Source organism: Nicotiana sylvestris, chromosome 10 (assembly GCF_000393655.2).
Source record: "Nicotiana sylvestris chromosome 10, ASM39365v2, whole genome shotgun sequence".
NCBI lineage: Eukaryota > Viridiplantae > Streptophyta > Magnoliopsida > Solanales > Solanaceae > Nicotiana > Nicotiana sylvestris.
This window is the reverse complement of record NC_091066.1, coordinates 137,975,460-137,995,185: the sequence shown is the minus strand read 5'-3', so window position 1 is coordinate 137,995,185 and position 19,726 is coordinate 137,975,460. Positions and strand designations below refer to the sequence as shown.

At 36.6% G+C, this 19,726-nt stretch overlaps 3 protein-coding genes and 1 long non-coding RNA gene across 6 annotated transcripts; 3 read left to right on the top strand and 1 right to left on the bottom strand.

Annotated features, from left to right (window-relative positions):
* Positions 1 to 754: 754 nt before the first annotated feature.
* LOC104224908 (uncharacterized) lies at positions 755 to 2,491 on the top strand. Its single transcript, XM_009776632.1, has one exon. The coding sequence runs from the start codon at positions 755 to 757 to the stop codon at positions 2,489 to 2,491; it is 1,737 nt and encodes a 578-aa protein (XP_009774934.1).
* Positions 2,491 to 9,691, top strand: LOC104224909 (uncharacterized). The gene is made up of 3 exons (XM_070159669.1): positions 2,491 to 2,515; positions 2,627 to 3,099; positions 9,629 to 9,691. The coding sequence occupies exons 1-3, from the start codon at positions 2,491 to 2,493 to the stop codon at positions 9,689 to 9,691; spliced, it is 561 nt and encodes a 186-aa protein (XP_070015770.1).
* A 1,200-nt stretch (positions 9,692 to 10,891) lies between these two features.
* LOC138880016 (uncharacterized) lies at positions 10,892 to 11,371 on the top strand. Its single transcript, XM_070159668.1, has one exon. It carries the CDS (start codon positions 10,892 to 10,894, stop codon positions 11,369 to 11,371), a length of 480 nt encoding a protein of 159 aa, XP_070015769.1.
* Positions 11,372 to 17,525: 6,154 nt separating this feature from the next.
* LOC104244266 (uncharacterized) lies at positions 17,526 to 19,099 on the bottom strand. 3 transcript variants are annotated; one of them, XR_715462.2, is made up of 5 exons: positions 18,660 to 19,099; positions 18,357 to 18,565; positions 18,180 to 18,267; positions 17,916 to 18,079; positions 17,526 to 17,762 (listed from the first exon to the last, which is right to left on the bottom strand). It is a non-coding gene; the product is annotated as an uncharacterized lncRNA (long non-coding RNA). The 3 variants fall into 3 exon arrangements; XR_715461.2 differs by having other exon boundaries at positions 18,180 to 18,280; positions 18,660 to 19,090; XR_715463.2 differs by having other exon boundaries at positions 17,526 to 17,773; positions 18,180 to 18,280; positions 18,660 to 19,081.
* Between the last annotated feature and the right edge of the window lie 627 nt (positions 19,100 to 19,726).

Here is a 19,726-nt window from a genome sequence, read left to right as displayed (position 1 = left end):
CGTTAGATCAATCTAGATCTACGGTCTGGATCTGAAGGCTTAAATGGAACGGTGTCGTTTTGAGGGTTGAGGGTTGGGGTCGGTCCGGGTAAGATGGGTCGGGTTTATTGATGGGTTATGGGGAATTGATCTTGGCCGTTGATCACTCTGAGATCAACGGCCCAGATCAGGCACGACTCAAACGACGTCGTTTGGACGTCCTGGGCATCAGGTGGCCTGGACCGGGCAGGCCTGGGTCTTGGGCTGTTTGTTTGGGCCAATTTTAACACAAAATTGGCCCAAGTCCGGAAGGGAAGGGGTCTTTTCTTTATTTTATTTTTATTTCCTTTTTTCTTATTTATTTTAAAACAAAACTAAGCCAAAAAATCAAATTAAAATTAAATACACACTGAAATACAATTATTTGCACACATACTAAAATATTTCAAAACAGGTAAAGTCAAACCAAATAAAATCACGGACGAAAATGCCTATTCATGATTTTCTATTTAACGACCGGATTACCGTTTGAATTATGCATGACACATATATTTTTGAATTTTATTTTAATGAAGTAAATAAATAAAAATGGGTCAAAGTCACAAATAAATCAACAAGGTGCCGCACAGAAATCCAAAAATTGTACAGCAGGGCCAATTATATTTTTTTTTATTTCTTTTTGGAGCGATTGTCGCGCGAAAACAAAAATCACGTGCTCACATTATGAATTTGAATTTTGATGATGGGAGATATTTGAATTTGTAGGAACATCAAAATGGATAAATTTGTGATCAGGTCAAACATTGGCCAATCAAGTTCCAATAGTAGTAGTCGGCCTTCTATTAGTTCGAATATAGCTCCTGAAATCCAAAGAGGGACAATCTTATCCCCTCCTTCAAATGTTGATAGTGTTCTTGAGCTAGGATCTCCCAATCCTAATCCCAAAGAAAGAATGTCGATTCTTCAGTATGCCCCTAATATCCGAGATGAAGTGAGGAGACATTATATTCAAAAAGGGGTTTGTCAACCGAGTGGCCATGCTTTCCCTAAAACTAAATTTGGGAACAAAATGCGTCAATTTAATCCTGATTGGTTTAAGGATCCATATTCTCAATGGTTGGAATATAACATAAAAAGTGATGCTGCATTTTGTTTGTGTTGTTATTTATTTAAGAATGAACTTGAAAGTCGCGGTAATGCGGGAGATGCATTTACAAAAGATGGTTTTAAGGGTTGGAACAAGGGTACGGAAAGACTTAGAACACATGTCGGGGAAGTAAGTAGTATCCATCACAAATGTTTTAATAGGATGCAAGATTTGATAAATCAAGAACAATCGATTCAATCTTCTTTTCACAAGCAAAGTGAGAAAGTAAAAAGTGATCATCGGATACGTTTAAATGCCTCGGTTGATGTGGTAAGATTTCTCTTGAGAAATGGATTGTCATTTCGTGGTCATAATGAAAGTGAAGATTCCGAATACAAAGGTCTTTTTCTTCAACTTTTGGAATTTCATGGGGATAAGCATTTAGATGTGGGAAATGTAATATTACATAAAGCTCCAAAAAATGATATGATGATTTGTTCAGCAATTCAAAAGGATATTGTGGATGCTTGTGCTAAAGAAACAATTAAAGCTATTATCCAAGATTTGGATGATGACTTTTTTGGGATATTGGTTGATGAATCAAAGGACATCTCACATAAAGAGCAAATGTCCCTTGTTATACGATATGTTAACAAAAGAGGGGAGGTGATTGAGCGCTTTTTGGGTATTGTCCATGTGAATGATACATCTGCACTATTATTACGGAAAACAATTTATGATTTGCTTTTGGATCACTCCTTAAGCTCATCCAAGCTACGTGGACAAGGTTACGATGGAGCTAGTAATATGCAAGGAAGAATAAATGGTCTAAAGTCTTTGATTTTACAAGATGTTCCATCTGCCTATTGTGTTCATTGTTTTGCCCCTCAGTTGCAATTAACACTTGCAGCTCTTTCTAAAAAGCATCCGGATGTGACTAATTTTTTTGATGTTGTCACTAACACATTGAATACTATTGGAGCATCTTTTAAACGCAGGGAAATACTTCGACAACACCAAGTAGAGAAGTTGGAAGAATTACTTAAGTCTGGAGAAATACTTACCGGCCAAGGATTGAATCAAGAACGTGGGCTCCAACGACCGGGTGATACCCGTTGGGGTTCGCATTTTAAGACCTTGGAAAATTTCTTGATTATATTTTCTTCGATTGTTAACATGCTTAATGATATGCAACAAGATAGTCTTCTTTCTCTTGATAGATTTGCAGCAAAAAATCTTTTGGGTAATATTCAAGAATTTGAGTTTGTGTTTTTATTGCACTTGATGTTCAAGATGTTGCTTTTTACAAATGAATTGAACAAAGCTTTACAAAAGAAAGATCAAGACATAGTCAATGTTATGAGGTTGCTTGACCTTGCAAAGATAAGATTGCAGACTATGGAGAAAGTGAATTCGAGTTCTTAATGAATGAAGTTTACTCGTTCTGTGGTAAACATGATATTATGATCCCCAAAATGGATGAAGACTATCCAAGATCGAAACGAAAGAGGTCGGGAGTTTCATATTCACATTACTTTAGTGTGGAAATATTTTAAGCAGCTATTGATTTGCAGCTTCATGAGTTAAATAGTCATTTTGATGTAGTGACTAGTGACTTACTCCTTGGTATGGCTTGTTTGAATCCGATTGATTTATTTGCTAATTATGACAAAGACAGAATAATGAAGTTGGCCGAGTATTATCCAAATGAGTTTGATGACAACAAGCTTCGAGATCTCAGCTTTCAACTTGATAGTTTCATTGTCTATGCTCGAATGCCTCATAGCAAATTTATCAACTTGAAGGGAATGAAGGATCTTGCTATAGTGATGGCAGAGACGAAATTGGATCAAACTTGGTGTCATATTTATTTACTTGTGAAGTTGACTTTGATTCTACTTGTTGCTACTGCAAGCGTGGAAAGGGCATTCTCCTCAATGAAGCTCATAAAAAGTGATCTACGTAATAGCATTAGTGAAGAGTTTTTGAATGGTTGTTTAGTTTGCAATATAAAGCGTAAGGTATTTGCAACTGTAAGTAATAATGCTATTATTGATCATTTTCAAAGTATGAAAACTCGTCGCGTACAATTGCAAATTGATAATATTTGTTTTTGTGATAATGTAACTAATTATTTTTTTGCTCGGTAAGTTGTTGAGATTGTAAAATTTTATATTATCAAACTAAATGTTAATCTTGAAAGTAATGGTGCACCCATCATCCCGAATTTCTAGATTCGCCTCTGAATATGTTAACTAACACCTTGACAAATGCTAAACTGTCTGATTTCCGGTTACTACAATCGAAGTGGGCTGGTAATTCAATATCAAATTATCAATCAAAAAGGATTAGCTCAAGAAAAGTTATCAAAATAAATCTAAATCAGAAAAAATCTCCTTCATTCAGTAGTTACAGGAAAAAAAATCCCAAAATCGGAAAAACCTACAAGAAAACCTATTAACTAGTTTAGACAAAGATTGGACCTTACCTTGGAGGAATTGGAAAATAGCATTGCACAAGCAGTTAGAGAGTAAATGGAGACAAGATATCAATATTAGCTTTAGCTTTTTGAACAAGAAACAAGAACAAATCAAAATAGGAACTAGGGTTTTGCTTCTTCTTTTTAACGTATTACCTTTTGGCTTTTGGGATAAATTGAGATTAGGAATTAGGGAATAATTTTGATATTTGGGAATTGGGGAACCGTGTGGATTGTCATCTCTGTGTAGAAGTTGGGCACTGATATATCTAATAGGATATATGAAAGACTGCGTTAGAATAAATAAATAGAAAGAGAAAAAAAAAGATTTAAGAAAAACAAATAAAATAACCAAAAGCCAAGCAGGGATTCGATCCCTTGCCCTTAGGCTTTTAGGAATAAGAAGGCAAAACCAATGCACCACTTCACCCTTTTTGACCATGGGTGCCAACAAATATATATAACTACTTTTTTGCAAATTATGTACATCATATACGTATTTTAGCCGAGGGACCATGGGTTCACGTGAACCACATTTTTCACAGTAAATCCGCCTCTGAATATTAGCTTTAGCTTTTAGAACAAGAAACAAGAACAAATCAAAATAGGAACTAGGGTTTTGCTTCTTCTTTTTAACGTGTGACCTTTTGGCTTTTGGGATAAATTGAGATTAGGAATTAGGGAATAGTTTTGATATTTGGGAAGTGGGGAACCGTGTGGATTGTCATCTCTGTGTAGAAGTTGGGCACTGATATATCTAATAGGATATATGAAAGGCTGCGTTAGAATAAATAAATATAAAGAGCAAAAAAAATATTTAAGAAAAACAAATAAAATAACCAAAAGCAAGCAGGGATTCGATCCCTTGCCCTTAGGCTTTTAGGAATAAGAAGGAAAAACCAATGCACCACTTCACCCTTTTTGACCATGGGTGCCAGCAAATATATATAACTACTTTTTTGCAAATTATGTACATCATATACGTATTTTAGCCGAGGGACCATGAGTTCACGTGAACCACATTTTTCACAGTAAATCCGCCTCTAAATATTAGCTTTAGCTTTTAGAACAAGAAACAAGAACAAATCAAAATAGGAACTAGGGTTTTGCTTCTTCTTTTTAACGTGTGACCTTTTGGCTTTTGGGATAAATTGAGATTAGGAATTAGGGAATAGTTTTGATATTTGGGAAGTGGGGAACCGTGTGGATTGTCATCTCTGTGTAGAAGTTGGGCACTGATATATCTAATAGGATATATGAAAGGCTGCGTTAGAATAAATAAATATAAAGAGAAAAAAAAGATTTAAGAAAAACAAATAAAATAACCAAAAGTCAAGCAGGGATTCGATCCCTTGCCCTTAGGCTTTTAGAAATAAGAAGGCAAACCAATGCACCACTTCACCCTTTTTGACCATGGGTGCCAGCAAATATATATAACTACTTTTTTGCAAATTATGTACATTATATACGTATTTTAGCCGAGGGACCATGGGTTCACGTGAACCACATTTTTCACAGTAAATCCGCCTCTGAATATTAGCTTTAGCTTTTAGAACAAGAAACAAGAACAAATCAAAATAGGAACTAGGGTTTTGCTTCTTCTTTTTAACGTGTGACCTTTTGGCTTTTGGGATAAATTGAGATTAGGAATTAGGGAATAATTTTGATATTTGGGAAGTGGGGAACCGTGTGGATTGTCATCTCTGTGTAGAAGTTGGGCACTGATATATCTAATAGGATATATGAAAGGCTGCGTTAGAATAAATAAATAGAAAGAGAAAAAAAAAGATTTAAGAAAAACAAATAAAATAACCAAAAGCCAAGTAGGGATTCGATCCCTTGCCCTTAGGCTTTTAGGAATAAGAAGGCAAAACCAATGCACCACTTCACCCTTTTTGACCATAGGTGTAGCAAATATATATAACTACATTTTTGCAAATTATGTACATCATATACATATTTTAGCCGAGGGACCATGGGTTCACGTGAACCACATTTTTCACAGTAAATCCGCCTCTGCCTGAATGAAATCTTACCTCCTTCCATAGACAATGCAAAATCATAGTCAACACGAGTTATCAAACCTGAAAGGAGATTGTATGTTTCAATTGATCATTTAGCTATGTACATACCTTTGATTCGGTTGCATCAGTTGTCATGGACAGGGTGATATTTTCACCCAAATTTTCAGCAAAACTTCTTAAGCACTGAAACAAGCAAATTGTAAAAGCACGCATAAATTCAATCTCAACTTCCATTAGCCTTGAACCAACCACTGAAAACGAGCTTGGGAGTTTTTCGTGTGTATGTATTAGCTTGAGGAAACGTAAATTGGGAGTAACAATGATAACATCATCCAGGTTAACCATGCCACATAAGGTCAAATTCTCCAATTCATGACTCAAAAGATTGATTTTATTCAATCTTTCACGTAAACAAATAAACAATGATTTAAGACACGAGAATGCTGTGAAAATCTCTGGAGGAAATCCGATGGGAATGACTGCACAATCTATTTTAAGGACTTGTAGCTTAGTGCAAGTGCATAAATCAAAATTTTGTACTTCTACTAGATTTGAAGTCAACAAGTGAAACTCCAGCAAATTTCGAGCTTTTATTTCAATTGTCCTAATTATGGCGCCCCTCACATGAACCTTTTTAAGTTCATTCAGATCAGGCAGTACGATTGAAAAAAGGTTTTCACAATATATCAAAGTTAACTCAACAATTGAAGGGCACTTGTGAATAAACTTGGAGAAAGTTATGGGATATATACTACTGTGATCAAAATATATCTCTTTCAATAGAGGCAACTCCTTAATTTCAACAATGTATTCCTCCTTAATATTGCAACGTTTTAAGTGCAGAACGGTTAATAATCTTGACTCAAAAATTGACGAGGACAATTTGAAAATAGGAACACTACCTAATAAATTGTTGATGTCCGCAGCAGCATGTTTGATCACACGGTAGCTCTTCTCATCACATCCAATATTACAGGGATTCCGAGTGTAGTACCGACAGTATGTATCTATTATTACAAATTTGCGGTCATCGAATGATGCTATTATGTTACGACAACTTGTGGAAACAAGGGATGCTATTGCTCTCTGTTTGAGATTGAGAGAATGAAGGATTTTGTGGAGATTTTCATCTGGTAATGCGGATAGGGAATCAGAAGCAATGGAGGCCATGAATTCGTGCGTATGTCAAAGTCTGTAAGTTTTCATTTTGTAGGGTTAGGAAGAAATTGAATTCCGTGAAATTTTTAATTTTACTTCATATAAGAAAGTATTAAAATGTAAATGTATGTTATGTTTAGTAATGAAAAGTGTCATAGAATTCTACAGTAGTTTAACTTCTTTTCCTAAAACTTAAGCGCTTCTATAAATAGGACTAGCCCCTCGAGAAATTTTCCGTGCGAAGCACGGTTATAAAATTATCATTGAATTCAAAAATGATCTTTAGCAAAATTTAGTAGATATGTATAAAAGATAAAATTTCTTATATAATATATATACACACATATGAAAAATAATTCTACATATTTGGTGAAATTAAAACTTACTGTAGTATTTTAGTTTGAATTTGAGTTCAGATGAATTGCATTTTTAGCCAACTTTTTCTATTAGATAGTAAAACTTTCATTTTTCTGAAATTTCTTCTATTCAAATAAAAGAAATATGAAATAAAAAGTAAAGAAAGAAATAATAAAAAGAAAGCAATGCATAGCACTAACAGCTTGTTTGGATGGTTGTTACCTATTGTATTGTATCTTAGTGTTACTTGAAGTACGATGTTAGTTTTAATTGTTACTAAGATTTTATTGTATCGTATCGTTAAATTCGTCGTTACGTAACGATGAAATGTGCCACTTTATGTAACGACCGATTTGGTGTGGTCGCGTCGTTACCTTATCTTTTTTATCTCAATCTCACACTTCATTATTATTAAATAAAAAAGAACAATTATCCACCCATATTACCCATTAAAAATGGGTTGGATAATGAACTTTTTAAAAACGGGTTAAATATGGATAAGAACCATATTATTCCCCCTAAAAAATGGATAACTAATGGGTTTAATTTTTACATTTGTAAAGTTTCAAATTGGGGATTTCCTCAAGTTTGAGAACTAGGAATTCTCCCAAAAGTAATCATATTCAAGAAGCCATGAATAATATGGATATATAACCATATTATCCACCGATTAACCCATTTTGTATCTGTATTAAATATGGGTCAGGTCGCACAATTTATCCGTTTTTTCAATACCCGTTTTCGACCCGTTTTATATCCGACCCGCCCCTTTGCCACCCCAGGAAGAGCCATTATTTCCATTTTTCTTGTCAACATAGAAGTAAGTATATGAAAATGCAAGGCTCATTTATTTCTTATTCTTGTGGTAATAGTAAGTTTCTATATATTAGAAGAGCAACAGTTTCGACATGTGTGCTTCAATTCTTTTCAACAAAGTCTGAGGGCATTTAGGTCATTCACATGACCTCTATACGTGTCCTTTTGTGCGCTCCCTAGATACTACATGTAGTTTTTAAGCTACTCCCACATATACGCTTCCCTTTTCTTCTCTTCTAATATATCGTATACAATAGAGTTACAGAGCTTACTCAAATTTTCTACTGTCTTCTCAAATCTCTTCAACTTGCAGGTAAATTTCTTACTCTTCAAAATGAATTTTGTTGCTATTTATGTGTTGTTTCTCCTTTTTTTTTTCCAATTTGTTTCAACCCACATACAATTGTTTTTATATCAATGGTAAGATCATTAAGCAATGGAGGTTTACCTCAAATTCATGAAAATAAACTAAATTAAAGACAGATTTTGTCTATATTCAAGAAGATCCGGAAATTTTCGAGTTAGGGTTTTGATGAATGAAATTGGGAGAACTTTATTTTTTTTTGTGGAGATGAATTGAAATCAAGAGTTCAGCTTTGAATATTCAATTTCTTTCAAAACTTGTATTGCAAATGTTTGTCTTCTTGCTCTAAAGTGTAGCTGCAGCTACTTTTTTTCCTCCTTTTTTCTTGGTTCTTCCTTCTGTTTGGGTCACTATTATTAGTTTTGAATTTTAATGGTTCCTGATATCTTCTCCTCTCATTTTTTCATCTTTTTTCCCCTTTGTATTCTTCGGCTAATTTTGAAGTTTAGTGATTAAAATTTTCTCAACGGCGAAACTTTCTTCAACGGTCGAAAACCATCCCCAATGCCGGCGACACCCACCCCAACGGTCGAAAACCAGGCCAGCCATCCACGCAGGTAAATCCCACCCCAGCAAGAACGGACGCAGGAGACTTCAATCCATCGTCTCCATCTGTTCCTACGACTAAGCCTAGCTTAAATTCGTATGTTCAGTTTCTTCTTTCTTTTCTCTTATTACTGCTATTTGCTACTTCTTTACGGTATTCTCAGAAGAAACAGTAGAGACCATTTCTCAAAGATATTCCCTTTCTCTCTATTTGGGTGTTTCCAAGATTTGATTTTTACTCACTTTCTCTCACTAAAGATTGGATCTTTACATAGTTATTTTGAGTTTTCAACTTTGGCATTGTTATTTACTAAAGATTGCTTTAAGTTTGGGGAACATTTTGACCCTATTGTTTTCAAATCACGGAATTTCATCATTCATTTCTCACCCCTTCATCCTTTTCTCCGTCCTTAACCCCCGCGTCCCTTTTAAATCTTTTCAAATCTTCGTTAGTAGTATTATTTTCTCCGGAAAATCCGTCAGTTTTCTGGGGAAAATCTCATTCTTTTCTTCACTCATTTCCAAGATTTAAGCAGTTGAAAACATTTGCTTTTTTCCATTTTTGGGATTCTCATTTCCGAATTTGTTGCAAAAACAATTTTTTTCTATTTAACTAGTATAATTTTGATTTGTTTTAATTTATAGAAGAGTACTGATTATTTCTTAATTTATAGTAGTATCAAGTGTTTTGGCAATATATTTCATTAGATATTTGTGTAGTTCCCTGCTTTTTCCATACATTTCCCCTACTACGATCAGGGCTACACCTGTGGTAGCGCTTTTTGGTTTTCAGGTCGTGGTATTTTCTGTGTTTTCAGGGAATTTCTAGAAGTTGTGGAGACAAGTTGGGCGCACGAGCACTAGCAAAGGAGAGCAACTAGGACGAGCGTCCGCAACGTGCGGTGGGAAGCGGTGCGTGAGTGTACAACTACATCAAGTACAACAAATCAACACAGGTTTAGTTCTCGGGAGTTGGTACCTCCTGTTCTACTGTTTCCCTTTTGGTGTTAGCTAAATTGATGTTACTTTGGTTCACAATAGTTCAACCATTCTACTAGTGTACTTGTAGTGACTTGTTTCCTTCTACTTTGATTCGTTGTGCACTAGTGAGTCTTCTTGAGATTTGTCGTAAGTGTAGTGGCTGCAATCTGGGATGATAGATTAAGGGCATGTCCTCGGGTGGGGCAGAGTGGGGGCCGGGGTCAGGGTGTGGGACGGGAGGTAGGGGAGGTAGAGGGGGCAAGGGAGCCTATAGGTTGAGAATCGGGTCATGGAACAGAGGTTCGTTAACGAGTAAGTCTATAGAGTTGGCGAAGATACTTTAGAAAAGGAAGATTAATATAGCGTGTGTCCAGGAGGCTAGGTGGGTTGGATCGAGGGCGAAAAACGTGGATGGGTATAAGTTATGGTACTCTGGAGTCCTGAGGGGTAAGAATGGAGTGGGTATCCTGGTAGATAACCATCTTAGAGAGTCGGTGGTAGAGGTCAGGCGGGTGAATGATAGACTAATGACTATTAAATTGGTGGTGGGTGAGTGTACTTTAAATGTCGTTAGCGCGTACGCACCGCAAGTAGGCCTGGATGAGGAGATTAAAAGGCGTTTTTGGGAGGGGTTGGATGACATCGTTCGTAGTATTCCGCCTTTGGAGAGGTTATTCGTAGGAAGAGATTTCAATGGTCAAATTGGGTCGTCTGCAGTTAGTTATACTGAGGTGCATGACGGCTATGGTGTCGGGGAGCGGAACGGAGGGGGCACTACGTTGTTGGACTTTGCCAAGGCATTCGATCTAGTGATTGCAAACTCAAGTTTTCCGAAGCGGGATGAGCATTTGGTTACTTATAAAAGTTCGGTGGCGAAAACTCAGATTGACTATCTACTCCTCAGGAGATGCGACAGAAGGTTGTGCGAGGATTGCAAAGTTATCCCAGGTGAGACCCTAGCAATGCAACATAGGCTTTTGGTGATGGACATTGGTATTAGGATAAGGAGGAAGAAGAGGTCAGTACGAGGCCGGCCGAGGATTAGGTGGGGCGCATTGACTAAGGATAAAGCTCAGGAGTTGGAAGGAAGGTTATCGGCAATGGCGGCTTGGAGAAGTAGTGGGGATGCAAACACTATGTGGCTGACGATGGCTGATTGTATAAGGAAGGCGGCGAGAGAGGTGTTAGGGATATCTTCGGGCCGCACCGGTGGCCACAAAGGAGACTGGTGGTGGAATGCAGTTGTCCAAGATAAAGTGGAAACGAAGAAGGCGGCGTACCTGCGGTTCGTAGGGAGCTCTGGAGAGGAGGAGAAGAGAGCAAACAGTGAGAGATATAAGGTAGCTAGGAGGGAGGCGAAGATGGTAGTAATGGAGGCTAAGACGGCAGCTTTTGCTCGTCTGTATGAGGAACTAGGGAACAAAGGAGGGGAAAAGAAGTTATTCCGACTAGCTAAGGGGAGAGAGGGGATGACTCGGGATCTGGACCAAGTGAGGTGCATAAAAGATGATGACGGCAAAGTTTTGATGGGGGTGACCAGATTAAGAGGAGATGACAAACCTACTTTCATAAACTTCTAAATGAAGAAGGGGATCAGGATATTGTGCTAAGTGAATTGAGGAATGCCAACAGCCCACATGAACTAAGTTATTGTGGGGACATTGAGGTCGATGAGGTCATGGAGGCAATGCGTAAGATGAGGAGGGGCAGAGCTACCGGGCCAGACGAAATTCCGGTTGAACTTTGGAGGTGTGTGGGTAGAGCAGGCTTGGAATGGCTTACTGGGTTGTTTAATATTATATTCAAAACTAATAAGATGTCTGAAGAGTGGAGGTGGAGTATAATGGTTCCGTTGTATAAGAACAAAGGCGATGTTCATAGCTGTAACAACTATAGGGGTATCAAATTACTAAGTCACACCATGAAAGTCTGGGAGAGAGTGGTAGAAATGAGAGTGCGAAGGACGGTGTCCATTTCAGATAACCAGTTCGGGTTCATGCCGGGGCGATCTACCACAGAAGCTATCCACCTTATTAGAAGGATGATGGAACAATACAGGGATAAGAAAAAGGATCTCCACATGGTGTTTATTGATCTAGAGAAAGAGTACGACAGGGTTCCTAGGGAGGTCCTATGGAGATGCCTAGAGGTTAAAGGGGTCCCGGTTGAATACATTAGGGTGATTAAAGACATGTATGATGGAGCTAAGATCGAATTAGGACAGTAGGAGGCGACTCCGACCATTTTCCGATTGTTACGGGGTTGCATCAAGGGTCTGCGTTCAGCCCTTTCCTATTTGCCTTGGTGATGGATGCTATAACGCATCATATTCAAGGGGATGTGCCATGGTGCATGTTATTTGCTGATGACATAGTCTTAATTGATGAGACACGACACGACGTCAACGAGAGGCTAGAGGTTTGGAGACATGCCCTTGAGTCTAAAGGTTTCAGGCTGAGCAGGACGAAGACGGAATACCTCGAGTGCAACTTTGGGGCCGAGCCAATGGAAGCAGGAGTGGAAGTGAGGCTCGACTCACAAGTTATCCCTAAGAGGGGTAGTTTCAAGTACCTTGGGTCAGTTATTCAGGGGACCGAGGAGATCGACGAGGATGTCACACATCGTATAGGGGTAGGGTGGATGAAGTGGAGGTTAGCAACAGGAGTCTTGTGTGACAAGAAAGTGTCACCGTTACTAAAAGGTAAGTTTTACAGAGCAGTGGTTAGGCCTGCTATGTTGTATGAGACCGAGTGTTGGCCGGTTAAAAATTCACACATGCAGAAGATGAAAATAGCAAAGATGAGGATGCTGAGGTGGATGTGCGAGCATACAAGGATGGACAAGATTAGGAATGAAGTTATTCGAGATAAGGTGGGTGTGGCCCCCATGGAGGACAAGATGCGGGAAGCAAGACTCAGATGGTTTGGACACATTCAGAGGAGGAGCACTGATGCGCCAGTGAGGAGGTGTGAGCGACTGACTGTGGTGGGCATGAGGAGAGGTAGAGGGAGACCTAAGAAGTATCGGGGGAGGTGATTAGGCAGGACCTAGCACGACTTAGGATTTCTGAGGACATGGCCCTTGACAGGGAATTGTGGAGGTCAAGCATTAAGGGTGTAGATTAGGGGGAAGTCTGTGAGTATTACTACAACGCACTGGAGTAACACTAACCATTTAGGAGTTAGTCTTAGGATATCACTGATCGGTAACGGATGCAGGGTTGTGTAGGTTGGATATTAGTATACCTCACACCCTTTTCTCCATCCTTTTCGTATTTCCTATATTTCTTATATTGTTGTTATTCTGGTATTTTATATTATGTAGTTTATGTTATTTATTATGACTCTATTGATAGTACTAATATATTGTCTCATGTTGCTCTCTTGAGCCGAGGGTCTCCTGGAAACAGCCTCTCTGCCCCTCGGGGTAGGGGTAAGGTCTGCGTACATACTACCCTCCCCAGACCCCACTGGTGGGATTATACTGGGATGTTGTTGTTGTTGTTGTTGTTGTAGTGATTAAAATTTTCCTTTTCGCTTGTCGGGTTATGTCGTGTCCAAATTGGAGAAATTTGAGTTCGATATTAAAGTCACGAGATAATTTTTCTTCATTTCATTTTTTTGGGTGGTAGAATTGTGATAGATATAAATCGACTATTTGTGCCTCTTTTGGTGCTGGCCATGAGCCAAACAAATATGAATGATTTAGAAAGAGCACAAATCTTAGTGTGCGATTTCTGTTTGACATCACCATTTGATTTTCATATAAAGGTAAATTTAGGGAAAATAAAAGCTGCAACGTTGTATCGACAAGTCGTTAAAATTGGTGATAAGACTTTTATAGTCATGTGTAGTAGAATTAACGTTTGAATTCGGATGATTTTCAAATATTCATGCATTCAACTTGATTCTATTTTTTATTGTTTGGACTATCGTTGCCTTGGTATTCTTATCCATTCAGTAAAAGCAAATCACAATTTATCCTTTGATCAAGCTTTTCAATTCAGCAATATATGCTAGATCTTTTTGTGTCATATGTTTTACTGCAAAATATTAGAAAATGGAAGTGTTATGATAAGTAAATCGATAACTCTTTATAGTTCGAATACGATAGTCGTGATTGATAAAGGCTACTTGTACATGTTCTGAATAATGAACTGTTTGCTACATATTTCCATTGAAGGAGTTCTGGTGTATGTTCTGCATATGAAATTGCACAATTGTATCATTATATTTCTTGCTCAAACGCACTGGAACAATAGAGATTCATTTTGAATCAAGAAACGATAAGTGTTCCTGGAAAAGACAGGGTAAGAGTAATATCCCCAGTTGGTACTTATGAAGGCAAGCAAGTCAAGGTAAATAAATTCAATGCAGAATTTAGAAGGTAAACCTACTTGGCTCCACTTTGTCACAAGCATGTTGAAGGTCAGAAGTTCAGGGGAATCTTTCTCTTATATTTTTCCTTTTTTCTGGATTGTGTAGTATTTATAAGAATGAGACACAATCGAAGTCTAATAATAATAGTAATAGTGATAGCAGGTTTTAAGTCTATTACCAAAGTAGGAAGTGAAGGAATCAAGAACCAAATGGAGGACATTCAGGAGATAAAGGATGGGAGAGGAAGATGACAAATGAAGAGAGAATGTTGTGTATGTGGGTCCTGAATTCAGATCCCTTCTTCTGTACATTTTTATTATCTATTTGGCAGCATCTTTTATTTTTACTTTTTCTTTTTTGGTTTTGTCTTCCTTATTTTCTTTTATTGTGCTTTTTGGAATTAGCTTAAACTTGTTAATACTAAACCAATGTTATTTCTTGTGATCATATCTTCAGCGCTTGAGTGCTCATTCAAAGTAAGTTTTTGAACATTCTATGTGATTTTCAATTGGTTCGAATGTTGGATTGTGGTTTTCAATTAATTACCTTTTAATTACTCAATTACTAGCTCTTCTAAGAAATTTTGTGATCCAAAAACTAATGTCAATCAAGTTATGTAGAATTAATTGTTATATAGTTGATATGCTTAATTGCTTCTGGTGGATCAAACAGCCGGCGTTTCTTACAACAAATCATGGTGGAAATATAATGGGCAATGTCGCATTGTAAATGTCAAACTGCTTACGGTTAGCATGTATGCCTAATCATTTGTGAGCTGCAGAAAAGAATGCCATGTGCTACATAGCTCTTGCACTCCATATCATTCGAGAAAGAAAAACTTGATTGTTTTGGTAGTCATTCTCCATTCAGTGCATGTTCGGGTATAAAGAGTAAACAATCTCTACTTTTAATGTACCATTATCTGCTTACCTGAAAGCTCTACATTGTACTTCTCCTCTGTTTTTTCTTGGAGCACCTAATTGAGAGTACCAAATCTGACAAGTCAGATATCTACATGCCAGTGAATAGAAGTGAGAAAACTCCATTTAATTTATGCAGAGATGATATGTTTACTACATTACTTCAATTTGATTCCTTGCACAAGCTTAATGGTTATGTGAAAATTAACATGATTGCTTGATTAGCTTCTGATTGTCACATGAATATCATTTATATTAGGGGCTAAATTCTATTTCTAGCATATTTCTAACTTTTGCTAATTTACTGCTTTGAAAGGGATGGCTAAGGAGGATCCGGTGAAACCTGGTGAAACTCGTGATTGAAAACTAACTTTATGCAAATGACCTACTCATATATTCTAATCATGTTGGTTGTTGAATTGATTATGCTTTGAGCTCCCTCTAAATTACTTTCTTGAATTTACATATAAAGTTTAAACGAAAAATTTAGCTGATTGCAAGATAAAGATAGCTTTAAATCCACTAATTTATTGTTGCTTACCTCATCATTAATTATTTAGAATAGTGTCCTATCGGTGTAACTTCTATTGTTGGAGGTATTCTACATATGACTTTATGTTGCCATTATTAAGAATAACATTTGACCTAATTTTATATTACCAATATGATCATGAAATAGAGGTAAATGGTAACTTCTATAATGTGAAGTATGATGAAGGAAGGTCTATTGAATTTTTCACTATTGTCGATGCCAGATAAATATTAAATGGAGATTTGGACGGTTATGGCTCTTGTTTGCCATATAATTTTATTCGTTCAATATCTTGGCTCTAGCTTCTTTCATTCATGATTTCTTTTCTGTTAACCTGAGTTTTAGCTGAGCATTTTCCTATTATTACTGATTTCTGCAACAGTCTCAAGCACATTTGAATTGGCACATTTACTGGTTTCTCCTCCGCATGTTCTTTCCCTCTCTTTTTTACTGTTCCTTTTTTATATTTATTTGGGGTCTTCTGAGTTAGATTTCATTACTGAATCTCTGTTTGTTTGGTGATTGAGCTACTAAGATTAGTTCTGTTCCAGTTTCATATTGGCACTGATGTGCCAGCAGACACCATTTTTGCTTTATTTTAACTTTCATATTTGTATATTTCCTATGCGCTAATTTCATTCGAGAAAGAAAGATTTGATCGAGTCGGTATTCATTCTCCATTGTGTGCAGGTTGGACATATAAAGAGCAACGAATCTCCACATTTGATGTGCCATCATCTGCTTGTCTAAAAGCACTACGTTGTACTTCTTCTTTTTTTTTTTTTTTTTTTGAAGCACTTAATTGAGAACACTAAAACTGACATCTCAGAAGATAGGTACATGCCAAGGAATGCAAGTGAGAAGGTTATAAAAAAGGAATGCAAGTGAGAAAACATCATTTAATTTCTCTGAAGATGATGTTCACCACATTACTCAATTTGATTCCTTGCACAAACTTAACGTGATGTTAAAATCAACATGCTTTTTGCTTAGCATCTGATTATCACAGAAATATCAACATGCTCTTTCTAGCATATCTCTTACGTTCAGTGATTGGTGACTGTGCTAACTTCTTTTTGATTAATCTTTCTCCCTTCTCCGGGTAATGGACTTAACTTGATTGATAAAGCTGCTCATTGTTCTTGTTGTTTGCCCTTTTTATTAGTTTATACTTCTGCAGGAGACCTCTTGATTACTTAACATCTTTAGGGAACCATAGATTTACTAAAGTTGTAAACATTCTTCCATCTGCTCAACCAGTTCAAGGTTGTTAAGATTCTTAAAATGAAACAACAATAATTGAAATAGTATTAACACACAACTGAATTATTCTATTTGTCTGGTTTTATAATATTGTTGAGTTCTTGATGCTTATATGTCTGCATTAGACTGATTTGTTTCATTTATATTGCAGTTACTTATATATACTATTGATTTGTGATACAGGAATTGCTGCCTAGGAAGATTACTTTGTGGAAGTTAAAGGATATAAATTGCTTAATATAGGTGAAAAGTATAGCTTGAGTCAAAGTCGGGAATGCAGATTACTTGTATTCTCTCTGAAGAAATACTTCAGGCTAGAGGAGCATTCACTTAGAGCTAATTCTATACCTGTATGTTTCAGTGTTGATTGATTAGCTTGAAGATGTAATTCCTCCTGAAATAATGTGCCTGAGCAAGTGTGTGGCGAATGTCATTTTGCATGGCTATCCTCGGGGTGCAATTTGAAGAAGGAAGCAACTATCATTGTGCTTGTGAAATACCGATAAACCTATTTCACTATGTATTTGTGAAATCATAGCTATTGTATTAGGTATTTATTGTTATATATGTTGTCTATCGCCATTTGGCAGTTATTTACATGCATATATTTTTGTTATCTGCCATTCTTATCAAAACAAAATTAATAAAATATAGTATTATTTTCAGCTTTTATAATATTGGGCCCGTGCTGGCACGGGCTAACACTATCTAGTGTTAATAATAAAGAATAGTAATACATAAATAAAACTCCTCTAAACTTGATTCAGTTTACAACTTTGTACAACTTAGATGTGCTATATAATATCCCACCCACCTATGTATTTGAGTAGATAGATAGAAGTATTCTTGCGTAGTTGTGATGCTGATTCATTCAAACCTGCATTAAGGCTACAATTTACTCATCATTTAATCAAATGAACTTACTATAAGATTTTGTGAAAATATTAGTAAGTTGTAAACGTAAATTTTAATTTCAATAACATTAATTGTTGTTAAGCAAAAATATAGATGTGTGCTAAAAGGGAATTACCATTGAGACTTCAAGCTATAATTTGATGAGCGTCTCGTCTTGTAATTGATTTGAGGATCTCAAAACCTCTTTAAAAATGGCGCCAATACTTATAATTACCACACTTATAACACTTGCTGCATTTCCTTTTTCGGCTTTTCAGTTCATTCATAAGTACAATGAACCTACAAATTTATAACATAAGTACAATGCAAAAGGAAAGAAAGAGAAGCAAAGAGAAGGGAATATTAAGGTAAAAAACAAAGTCATAACTTTGCAGAATACCTGTATAAATTTATTTTTTAGGGCATCTAAATTCAGTCTCACTAAGTCAATACATGCCTCCAAGCTTCAAGCTGATGACATCCAGCCTCTGCACAATCCCACTATATTTCGTCATTTAGTTGGAAAGCTAAACTATTTAACTAATATTAGACCTGTTCTTTCATTTGCTGTACTCACCCTCAGTCAATACATGCAGAAGCCTTGTGTTTCTCATTTTACTGCTGCTCTACGAGTACTCAAATACCTCAGCTCCAATCCCGGTCAAGGTATTCTTCTTTCAGCTGAACAATCTTTTTCTTCGCTGGTATTCTGTGATGCTGATTGGGCATCTTGCAAAGATTCAACAAAATCCGTCAGTGGTTTTTTCATAACTCTTGGAGGAGCTCCTATTTCATGGAAATCAAAGAAACAAGTATCAATTTCTTTGTCTTCAGCAGAAGCAGAATATAGATCTATGAGAAGGGTTACTGCAGAACTTACATGGTTAGTGTGTTTGCTTAAGGACCTCTCTGCCCCAATTACTTTGCCTATTCCTCTCCATTCTGATAGCAAACCAGCCATCCACATCGCTCGTAACCTCGTTTTTCACGAATGCACAAAACATGTTGAAATTGACTGTCATTGTGTGCGACAGTAGTTTCTCTCAGGCTTAATCACTCTTTCTTTTGTCCCATCTAAAGCTCAACTCGCAGATCTCTTCCCAAAAACCTTATTTGGGGTTTCTCATCAGGAAATTTTGGGCAAGGTAGGGCTCACACAGTTCCCCTCTAACTTGAGGAGGGATGTTGGGAGGAAGAAACTTCATAACTCTACCTCTCATAGCTCCCATGGAGTTTCAACTACAATTGATGAAGAGAAAATGACGAAGAAGACGAAGACCTAAACCTAAAGAGAAGACCAAGTTTCGGACCAAAAGACTTATGCTTCGATTTAGCCGATGTGTAATAAGTTATGTTCAGTAACATGACTTGGGACACGTGGAAGAAGGATAGTCATTGGATGAAATTGATTTAATTCATGATGGATTAAATATGGTCCGTCTGATATTTCTGGTTCTAGAACTTTCCCTCATGTGACTAACATGTGAGGGAATATAGTTAGTTAGCTAGTAGAAGAATAAATTTGTTAGTTTTAGATAAATTAGAGTAGGACAAGTGTAGCTTTCTCTTTCTTGTTCATTCTTTAATTTGCAGATTTTTTGTTGTATATATATATATGTACATTTCAGTGATGAAATACACAAAAAATTTCACAAATCATTCTTCAATATTTCGTACAGTATTTAACAATAATAAAAGAGATAAAATGTAGGATGTGAAAAAACTAGTTTTATGCACACTATGGTAGATGTTGTCACAAGAGTAGATTTCTGTCCCTAACCATGCGTAAATAGCATAGTGATATCCTATTCTCAAACAACGAAGGATGCGCTAATGGATTTTTTAATGTGCACTCGTAAAGTTTCAAACAATTTTTAAAACTCTCAACTATTTTTTTGGAATTTAGAGCGACTAGAACAAAGACTTTGGGCGAGAGTGAAATGATAA

Coding starts and splice junctions, on each gene's coding strand:
- LOC138880016 (XM_070159668.1), top strand. CDS start 10,892: ATGGCGGCTTGGAGAAGTAGTGGGGATGCAAACACTATGTGGCTGACG.
- LOC104224909 (XM_070159669.1), top strand. CDS start 2,491: ATGAATGAAGTTTACTCGTTCTGTG. Junction 2,516..2,626: donor TGAAGTTTACTCGTTCTGTG/GTAAACATGATA, acceptor TATTTTAAGCAG/CTATTGATTTGCAGCTTCAT. Junction 3,100..9,628: donor AGCGTAAGGTATTTGCAACT/GTAAGTAATAAT, acceptor CTGTGTTTTCAG/GGAATTTCTAGAAGTTGTGG.
- LOC104224908 (XM_009776632.1), top strand. CDS start 755: ATGGATAAATTTGTGATCAGGTCAAACATTGGCCAATCAAGTTCCAAT.